The sequence below is a fragment of the Humulus lupulus genome, chromosome 2, assembly GCF_963169125.1.
Source record: "Humulus lupulus chromosome 2, drHumLupu1.1, whole genome shotgun sequence".
NCBI classification, from domain to species: Eukaryota; Viridiplantae; Streptophyta; class Magnoliopsida; order Rosales; family Cannabaceae; genus Humulus; species Humulus lupulus.
Window position 1 is genome coordinate 285,223,280 of NC_084794.1, and position 10,378 is coordinate 285,233,657.

Below are 10,378 nucleotides of genomic sequence, written 5' to 3' on the forward strand. Positions count from 1 at the left end.
CTTTAAATAATTAATAAACACATAAATATTTATGTTAGAACCTTATTTGATAAACGTTTGGCTGCTAAACCTATATCCAATTTATCTAAACATCACAGAGAAGAACCTTTTGACAACTTTTGCCCTTTTCAACCAAAAAAACTAATCAGCTAACCTAAGCTTTCATATGTTAAAAGTACCCTAAAATATTCAACTACCTAGCTTCTTATACTACCCTAGTCTACAGTAAATAATAGCAGTCAACTTTTCTTAAGTACATTTCTTATATCAAATCAAATATGAAGTCAAGTACCTAGTTACTTAAACAGATTTAGAAAGAAAGAAAAAACCTAGAAAAATCAAATATGAAGTCAAGTACCTGGTTACTTAAACAGGTTTAGAAAGGAAAAAAAACCCAGAAAAATCAAATATGAAGTCAAGTACCTGGTTACTTAAACAGATTCAGAAAGAAAAAAAAACCCAGAAAAAATCAAATAAGAAGTCAAGTACCTGGTTACTTAAACAGATTTAGAAAAAAAAAACCCAAAAAAATCAAATATGAAGTTCAAAATCAGATGTGAAAAAGAAGAAAAATAATAAAACTAGATTTGAAGAAAGACAAAGAAGAATAAGAAAGACCGAATAAGAAGAAGAAGAAGAAGAAAGAAAGAAGAAGAAGAAGAAAAAGAGGAAAGAAAGAAGAAGAAGAAGAAGAAGAAAATCAGTTCTTCGTCGTCGTCGTCGGAGGCAGCGGCGGAGGTAGCATCGCCGGAAGAAATCTGAGGAGAGATCGTGAGGAAGAAAATAAGAAATGAGGAAGAAATGGGGAGGAAAAATAAAGAAATGAGATGAAGAGAGAGAGATCGTGAGGAGAGAAGAGAAAATAAGATATGGTAATTTATTTACCATATTTTAAACTTTTTTTCCAAAACTTACCATATTTTGTACAATTATTTTTTTTCCCATAAATTTAGAAACTATATATATTTTTCTCATATTTATGTAAACTTCTCATTTAAAAATTGAGTTCTACCCAAACCAACCCAACCCAATCTTTTTAGGTTGAGTTGGGTTGGGTTGCACAATAAATATATTTTGAATGGGTTGTTATTTCTCTTGACCGATGTAGTTGGGTTGGCTCATTAAAACGCTCTAAACCCGGCCAACCCAACCCATGTCCACCCCTAGCCTAGCATATTTTTTTTTAAATAGTGGCCTTTATCAAGCAAGCAAACTCAAATTTCCTTTTATTATATTGCTTTCACTTGTAATATCATATAAACGTACAAGTATTAAAAGATGGACATCGCTATAAAACTAACATCCACCGAGTTAGGCAAGAAACATGGGTCAAATTGTGTTGGGTTTGGTTTTGATTGTAAATTTTTTATAGATTAATATAATATTCAAGAAAGTAAATTATATATAATTTAATAATTACATTAATATTAAAAAAAAGCCTATTCCTAATGCATTCTAAGATTTTGAAATTCAAATCTCTCATCTCCTTGGTAAAAAAAATAAAAGGGTGTCAAATTCAAATATCTAATCCCCTAACTCAAAAAAAAACTAAAAAAAATCTCAAATTGAAATCCTTCCTATTTCAAATAAAAAAAAATCAAATCCTTCCAATATATTTTTTTCTTTTTTAAAACATATAAAAAAAATCATCACTATGAGATACCTATCCGACCCTCTAAATTTTAGATGTGCATTTATTGGTAGAGGACCAATATAAAGGTGTACTGTGCTTTAATTTAATGATATGAATTGTGGTGGATCTTTCCTACCTTAATAATTCCTTAGCACAAGAAGTCAACTATGTTGTCTATCTTTTTGGTTTATGTAAACCAAAAATAGATGATGAAGATAAAAAGATAATATGAGGTGAGGCGAGGTGAGATGAGGTGAGGCAAAACACCAAAGATAAAAAAGTAAAAAAGAGGGTTGACTAGTGACCGGCGACTGGTGAGTGGCGAGGTTGACACATTGCCGCTTAGATTATGAGACTTTCATCTTCACTACGCCCCCACCTACCTACTACCCTCTTCCAACCATTCCCAGCAAAAATATAAAATAAGAGGTCTCCTTGGTCTGAATTTACAACACAAGAAAAAGGGTCTTCCAAGATAAGGCTATACGACCACATACAGATCCCTTGTTATCATCTATTGAGTTTTAATCTTTATAACATAGAGATCATAGCAAAGGTAATCTTATCTGCAATTTCCAATCATATGGAGGAGCAGCAGCCACCATCACCAGCTCCACCACCAGGTGGATCTTCATCAAAGATAAAGACAGAGGCTTTGGATGTTCCCCTTCAGGCCATTGGTTTCGAGTTCCAGCTAGTGTCCTCAACTAAAGTCTCTGGTATCCTTCCTATCACCCTCAAGTGCTGTCAGGTCTATTCTTCTTCTTCTTTGCATTGACTTTCATGGATACTTGATTTTCATAAAATTGTTAACATATCTTTCATTGGGGCAATAAAAGCAGCCATTCAAGGTGCTGCATGGAGGGGTGTCAGCCTTGATAGCTGAATCACTGGCTAGCATTGGAGCTCACATAGCTTCTGGCTACAAAAGGGTAGCTGGAATTCAACTCAGCATCAACCACTTGAAGAGTGCCAAGTTGGGAGACCTTGTTCTGGCTGAAGCCACCCCCATCTCTGTTGGCAAAACAGTTCAGGTTTGTTATTAACACACACACTCTTTAACTCTTATCCCTTGCTTCTCTCTTTGCTTTTCTACTATCCAATTTCTGTGTTGTGTGACCCCCATTTGCTCAAAAACACCATTCATATCATAATTTCCTTTTATTTGGGGTTTGAGCAGGTGTGGGAGGTGAGACTATGGAAGACTGATCCTTCAAACTCAAAGGAGAAGAAATCTTTGGTATCATCATCTAAGGTCACCCTTTTATCTAATCTGCCAGTGCCAGAGAATGCAAAAGAAGCAGGACATGTTCTCAAGAAGTATGCAAAGTTATGAGTAATACCACATTCAAAGAATCATACTGATTTAAACAAACAAAATTTCATAGTAAATCCGGCTTTGAGTCGGACATTTTTTTTTTGTTGCTATTTCTTCAGCACCCTGATCATTAATAATACATTTAATCAGAACTTTGAGCTGTGTAATTCAAATAAATGAAGGAGCAAATTTCATTCTTAAGACATACAGATCACATTTCTGTAAGTACTCATTGAGATACACTCAGTCATATGCATTGAGTGAGTAATAAAACTTGTAATGATTATTTTTTATGTTTACTGTTTCTTTCCAAAAGTGGGACTGCTGCTGCTGTTGCTGCTTTTTTTCTCAGAAGGAGAAATCTTTTGCCTATGCAAAACCCAAAAAATAATATGAATATATGATAGGTTTTAAGCACTAAGGACCAATAAAATAAATGACCCAATGAAGCAAAAGCCGTAGTTACCTGAGATTTCTAAGCTGTTGGGTCAGTTGATGGATCTGCAGACCAGAAAGCTTAAAAGAAATTAAGGTTCCTGGTACCTCCTCGGATACTACATTAGAAAGTTGGTCCATTGAAGCTGCCAATCTTCTAAATGCCTGACCAAGTAGTTTCACTAACAGATCATAAATATTATGTTCATAACTACATCATACAAAAGCAAAATCATAAAATAAGTTTGAGAGTTTACTACTTTCATGGTTGGAATGAAAACTACAGAAAGTGATATAAGGGCCCCAAAAGCCTGCACATTCAGTATAAGACATGGGTTTGAGAAAGTTGAGTCAAGAAGAGGGTTCAATTCAATCAAAGGTAAATAGGAATTTGTATTGAGATTACCATTGAGAGGACAAAGAAAATAGATAAAAGACCCAACTCAGGTTTGGGTTGAAGCCTTAATCTTTTGACCACTTGAATTGGGACACCAACACCAACACCAACACCACCACGGCCATAAGAAGAAGAAGAAGCAGCAAAAGAACAGTCTTTATTTGGGTTTTGAAGGCGTAGTCTCAAAGGTAAAAGTGGTGGAGTAGTACTAGTATTGGAAGCTTTAACAGTTGAAAAGTGGCATCTGAAAGAGCCAACAATAGAAGCCATGGATTGTTGAGCTGCACCCTCAATTTGATTTTATGCTCCTCAAAACGACATGTCGTTAGTCGTGTAGCCAAAACAAAAAACGACGTTTAGTTGGACTTGGACCTTCGAGTCTCGTACAAAAAAGAACCCAATAAACGTATAAACGTTAAAAGTTCTATCCTTTTATCCCAATAGTGGTTGGAATGACAGCATATGTTTTTTTTTTTTTTTTTTTGGTTTAGAACGAGAATTGTGCATGGCATGTTTAATCCAAATAAAAAGTATTTGTGGTCATCTAGTTCTCAATTTTTTAATATATATTTTTTTTTATGTATTTGGGAATATGTGGATGAAGTATTTGGATATAAATGAATCACTTTTTTTCCTTTTTTTTTGGATAAATTCGTGACTCAGACTCGTTTCATCCATGACAAGAATAAAAAAAAAAATAATTAAAAAATAGTCAAGTAAGGAAGGTGAGATGAATCCAGAAACACCCCACATGCACTTCTTTCTCATATTCACATTCTCATCTCCTATATATAGATAAATATTACTATCAGTTTTCATACAAAAACATCAACCTATTTAATTCTCTCTATCTAGTTTTGAGTTCTGTATATCTTGACATTGATATATCCATCTGTTTTTGGATATGGGCGTTAGAGAAGCTAATGGTATGACTCAACTCAAATCCTGCTCTGTTTTCTCTTTTCATTATAATCATTTCTGATCTGGGTTTTATCTCAATGGATTCATTACTTCAAAATCTCATTCAATTATGAACTATTATGCCAGTGTTGGATACCTACCAAGTGTGGAGCTGTTTCTGCCTTTGCTCAAAGCTAATAATATATAATTAACATGGCCAAATAATGTTTGAGCTTATTGAGTTGAGTTGGTGATATGAATATCCAGATGGTGTACATGATAGAGACCAGAAATTCCTAACGAAGGCAGTGGAAGAGGCTTATAAAGGAGTTGAAAGTGGAGATGGAGGCCCTTTTGGAGCTGTTGTTGTATGCAATGATGAAGTGGTTGCAAGTTGTCACAACATGGTTTTGAGATGCACTGATCCCACTGCTCATGCTGAGGTTACTGCAATTAGAGAGGTTAGACTACCACCATTCTCTCCATGACTTTTGTATAATATAAAAATTGTGTTAAAAAATACAAATTTTTTACATTTTTGATATAATAATTATCTACATTTGGACTAGCCCTCCTTTAAACGTTTTTAATTCATATATCCATGATCGATTATCGTAATTTTATTGTTCTATGAGCTTTATTGTCTAAATTTTTTGGAGCTGTCTCGTGTTGATCGCAATTTTAACATGATTTAATTTTGCATGCACTTATGCCAGATAATAAGTTTTTTTTTTGTTTTTTTCAATTATTATGTGATTGAATCACTTTTAAAAAAAAAAAAAGTGATTTTGAAAAGGTTGATGTATAGTGTTTTGTAAAATGAAAAAAAGTTGATTTTTGTGATATATTTTAAAGAATTAGATAAAAGATATCCCACTCTATTAAAATAATACTAACAAACACAATGAGCTGGTATTCTACTTGGACTTTTAGAAATTTTGATAATGATTATATTGTGGTTGTGGTAGGCATGTAAGAAACTGAAGAGGATTGAGCTTTCTGATTGTGAAATATATGCATCATGTGAGCCTTGCCCCATGTGTTTTGGTGCCATCCACCTTTCAAGAGTTAAGGTTAGAATAATAGAACTATTTTTTTTAATATTAAGTTGTTATAGAATCTATGAACTGATATTTGGTTTAAAAAAACATAACAGAGGCTGGTTTATGGAGCCAAGGCTGAAGCTGCAATTGCCATTGGGTTTGATGATTTCATAGCAGATGCATTGAGGGGCACTGGGTTCTATCAGAAGGCTCACTTGGACATCAAGAAGGCAGATGGCAATGCAGCCATCATTGCTGAACAGGTGTTTGAGAAAACAAAGGCTCACTTCCAAATGTATTGAGTTTCAAGCTACTTTCTTTTATTAGTTACATGGAACTGGAACTGTAGTTCCTTGGTTATGTTTGTTTAAGATGTTGTAGTTACAGTCTGTTTTTAAAAGTTTGAAATGTATATTATTATGTACTCCATTATGATTCAAGAGTCATGATAATGTAAGCTGTGCCTGTTTGTGATTTTCTCATGTAATCATTTGCAATGGATACTCAAACCCCATATCATATGGTTTCATTTGGAAATATGAACATAATAACTAAATCAATTTGTCAAAAGTAATAAAGGGAACAACTGTAGCTTTCATTACGTCAGGAACTCTTTTTAGGTGTTTGTTTTGAGTAGTTGAGTTACTCATACAACTACTCAAAACAAAAGGGTAATATTGAACTCTACAAAATACTTCGCTCTACTTTGACCTACACAAATTATTAATTTTACTTTTTTAAAATTTGAATAAAACATAAAAAGCTTTTAATTCTCATTTCTACATTTACTTTTTCCTATACCAATAATCTAATCTTGATTATCATTAATGATCCGTTGAGGAAGAGAAACAATTAAGAAGTTGTCTAAAATTACTCAAAATTATTTTACTAATTAATATATATTTTTCAATTCAACAACAAAATCATGAGATTGATAACTTGATCACAAACTGGAACAGTGTAGAACATGGGATAAGTTGACAATCGCCCATTTTGATTATTAATTAATGAGTTTATACCTTTTTGGACCCTGTATTTTTTCTCATTACCTCTTTGGACCCTGTGTTTTGATAAATTACTTTTTGGACCTTGTATTTTGTAAAATGATTAAAATAGAACCCTAAACCCGATTTTGGTTAATGTTTTCTCAACTAAAATCACAAATAATTTACCAAACTAACAATTCAGAACAAAAATAAAATTATTCGGCTTAAAAACCATGTTGTTATATTCAATTGTTTCTTTATCAAAATTGAGTTTAGGGTTTTATTTTAACTATTTTACAAAACACAGGGTCCAAAAAGTAATTTGTCAAAACACAGGGTCCAAACAGGTAATGAGAAAAAAAAACAGGGTCCTAAAAGGTATAAACCCTTAATTAATAACAGATTGCTATTGGGGGTAGTTGATAAGATGAGTTTAAAATAATTTGATTAACTAGAGAATATTAAAGTTGAGAATATAATTGTCCGAAAAACTAGTAAACATTGTTTGGTTGTGCATTAAATATAAGAATCTTATACATTACTTTGAAAAATTAATAATATGTAAAAGCCACTCTATTATAATTGAATGTTTATAATTTACGAGGATGGTTGACTCCTTGACTAAAATGCTATTTTTTGTTTTTAAAAACAAAATTATTTTTTGAAAACAAATTAGGGGTATTTGATGTTGTTTTCAGAAAACAATTTTAAAAAACAAAATTACAAAAAATAGAAAATTTTGAGAACAACAAAAAATTATTTTTTGTTGTTCTCAAATTTATTTTATCAATTTTTTTTCTCACATCATTTTTTAAATTATTATTATCTAACGTCATTTATTATCACATCCGTTTCTCTCTCATCACTTTCTCTTTCCTTATTTTCTCTCTCTCTCTTCCTTTTCTCTCTTCACTTTCTCTATCGCTATTTTATCTCTTCTCACTTTCTATCTTTTCATTTTCTCTTTCATAATTTTCTATCTCCTTATTTTCTCTAGCATCATTTATTATGTTATCATTTTCTCTTTCTTCACTTATTATATCTTCTCTTTCTCTTTTATCACTTAATATACCATCATTTTTCTCTCATCATTTTTTCTTTCTAGCCATTTCCTCTCTCTTCACTTTCTTTCTCATCACATTCTCTCTCATTTTTTTCTTGGATTAATTTCTCTCTTCTCAATTTCTATTTCTTCAAATTTTCTCTCCTTACTTTCTCACTCCTTATTTTTCATCATTTTTTCTTTCAAATTATTTTATCTCATTATTTATTACAAACTTTTAAAAGATTATTCTCTTTGTAAATATATTTGTTAATTTTTTATTTAAGATTTTTAAAAAATAAAACTAAAAAAATTATTTTTAGAAAACATTAACTGTAATGCCCCAAATTTCCTAATAAGGTTTAGGGCTTTGATTAGGAGGCCATGATGGACCCAAAACGGGTATGTTTTAAATATTTATACTCGCAAGCGCACGAATCGTATTTATAGAATAATTTTCGTGTAAGCACGAGGTCGAACCCAAAGGAGTTGTCTAAAATTGAAAATGAAACTATTTTAAACCAAAATTATTAAATTCTAACCTAGTTCCAAAGATTGATGGGATTTTTGTAACAATAAAAATAAAATAAAACATAATAATAAAGAAATTAAAGACAATATATATATAACATAAATTAATAATAGAAATGAAGATGGTAAAATAAGATTATTAAGGATTAGAATCCACAAAATATAAGTTCAATAATATTTATAAGTACATTGATTCCCAAGTTTTAGTGATAGTTAAAATAAATCAAACTATCATTTTCTAAATAAATTTATAATTTTAAGCACAAATTATTTCTAAAAAGATAGGATTTTTCTTCACTTTTCAAAGTTATAATTTCAAAGAATTTAGTGTAAATCAATCTAATGAAATAACAAATAAATCAATAAACATTATTTATAAGGCAAAACATAATATTTTTGTTCTAAGCATGGATGTGTTCAATTTAATGACACATCTTACACAAAGAATATTATGTATTTGCACTAATGAAGAACAAAGTTTAAATATGTGCTAACAATTCAAAATACATGATATTTAAGATGAAAGAAGATATTTGAATAAGAAAATTCCATAAACTTTGTTGCACAAAATGGGAAATCAAGATACAAAATAAACACTATCTAGTTACACATTGTTTCATCATCACCTTAATAATCTTAAAAAGATTAGAAACACATAGCTAGAATAACAAATACAAAATAAAAATTACAAACATAAATAGGAAAATTTGGAGGAGAAACCCCCAAAATTTCCTCTAAAAATACATAGAAAATAACCAAAAAGAAGAAGAAGATGAAGAATAGATAAGTTTTGAAATGTGTAGAGTTTTTGGTATGGTAACCTCCCTCAAGAATTGGACACCCTAAATCCTTTATTTATAGCCAAAAATGAGGTATTAAAATAATCAATTTAAATTAATTAAATTGATTAAATTAATTTAATTAATTATAATATGGCATATAGGGATAAATTATAGGGTGTAATAATTATATTTTTGGGTAAAAACTGTAGAAAATGAGGTAAAAATGTGGTATTTTTGTCATAGGAGACAAATGGTACAAAAGCATTTTCTTTTTGGCTCAAGGAAGTTGGTTTGGTTCATTTGGGCGGCTGTGTTGGCAGTTTTGTCTTAGGCTGTCTTGGGGCGTAACAGGAAGAGGGGCTTGATTGAAGTAGGCGTGGGGTTGAATGCTAGGCCTAAGGCTGAAGGAGCAGATTGTTGGAGGCTGGAGGCAGGGACTGCTTGCTGGGCTGGCTGGCGCAGGAGGGAAGAGGTCTTGAGACTGCTTTGCATGAAGGCTATTGGGCTTGGGCCCAAATGAGCTGGTGGAAGCATTCGGCTGGCAGGAAAATAGAAGCTGGAGGCGTGGGAAGTGGTGGATTGAAGGCATCAATGTGGGAGAATTGGTCAAGTCACGTGGCTGGAAGGAAGCTGAATTGATGCTTCAGCTGGGAGATGTTGAAGAGTGATATGTGACTTTGGTGGAGAGGAGCTTGGTCTTCAATTGGGCCTTCGTGGTGGGCCTTTCCCTAGGAAGCTTTATGGTATTTCAATAATACCATTTTTCCTTTCATTTCTTGCTTTCTATCATTTTTTTCCAAACATAAAAATACAATAAAATCCCTACAAAATAAACATAAAATAAATCATAATAAAATATTTTCAACTATAAAATAAATTAATTTAATTATTTGAAAATATTAATTATAACTTAATTTATATTTAACATTTAAATTCAATAATACAACATTTTTTTACCACTAACTTAACAATAATAATTCATATAATTAACTACAACATTTTACAACAAAATAACTATAAAAACACACAAAAATTTATAAAATCAAAATAAGACTAATAAATTGAAAATTACTTAAAAACTTAATAAATCAATTAAAAACTCAAGAATTAAGCAACAATTAGCACATAAAAAGTGGTAAAATAACTCTATTTTGTAGAGTTATCACACCCCCAAACTTAATATTTTGCTAGTCCTCGAGGAAAAGAAAGATTAAAAACACAATTTTTTTTTTTTTTTTAAATTGGTGATATTTAATGATTTAGTCAAAAATTATATAATGGAAATAGTTCAAAGAAAATCACAAATAAAAG

General features: G+C 31.2%; 3 protein-coding genes across 4 annotated transcripts; 2 read left to right on the top strand and 1 right to left on the bottom strand.

Moving 5' to 3' along the window:
- The first annotated feature begins 1,897 nt into the window (after nt 1-1,897).
- Nucleotides 1,898-3,244, top strand: LOC133819614 (1,4-dihydroxy-2-naphthoyl-CoA thioesterase 1-like). Its single transcript, XM_062252904.1, has 3 exons — nt 1,898-2,384; nt 2,476-2,667; nt 2,814-3,244. Exons 1-3 carry the CDS (start codon nt 2,217-2,219, stop codon nt 2,967-2,969), a joined length of 516 nt encoding a protein of 171 aa, XP_062108888.1. The 5' UTR covers nt 1,898-2,216; the 3' UTR covers nt 2,970-3,244.
- On the bottom strand, nt 2,981-4,244 carry LOC133819612 (uncharacterized). Of its 2 annotated transcripts, none has more exons than XM_062252903.1 (4): nt 3,793-4,239; nt 3,647-3,697; nt 3,418-3,551; nt 2,981-3,320 (listed from the first exon to the last, which is right to left on the bottom strand). In XM_062252903.1, the coding sequence occupies exons 1-4, from the start codon at nt 4,051-4,053 to the stop codon at nt 3,248-3,250; spliced, it is 519 nt and encodes a 172-aa protein (XP_062108887.1). In that variant the 5' UTR covers nt 4,054-4,239; the 3' UTR covers nt 2,981-3,247. The 2 variants fall into 2 exon arrangements, with proteins under 2 accessions (XP_062108887.1, XP_062108886.1); XM_062252902.1 differs by having other exon boundaries at nt 3,119-3,320; nt 3,644-3,697; nt 3,793-4,244.
- A 242-nt stretch (nt 4,245-4,486) lies between these two features.
- Nucleotides 4,487-6,200, top strand: LOC133819615 (guanosine deaminase-like). The gene is made up of 4 exons (XM_062252905.1): nt 4,487-4,709; nt 4,951-5,144; nt 5,652-5,756; nt 5,840-6,200. Exons 1-4 carry the CDS (start codon nt 4,688-4,690, stop codon nt 6,026-6,028), a joined length of 510 nt encoding a protein of 169 aa, XP_062108889.1. The 5' UTR covers nt 4,487-4,687; the 3' UTR covers nt 6,029-6,200.
- Nucleotides 6,201-10,378: the final 4,178 nt, after the last annotated feature.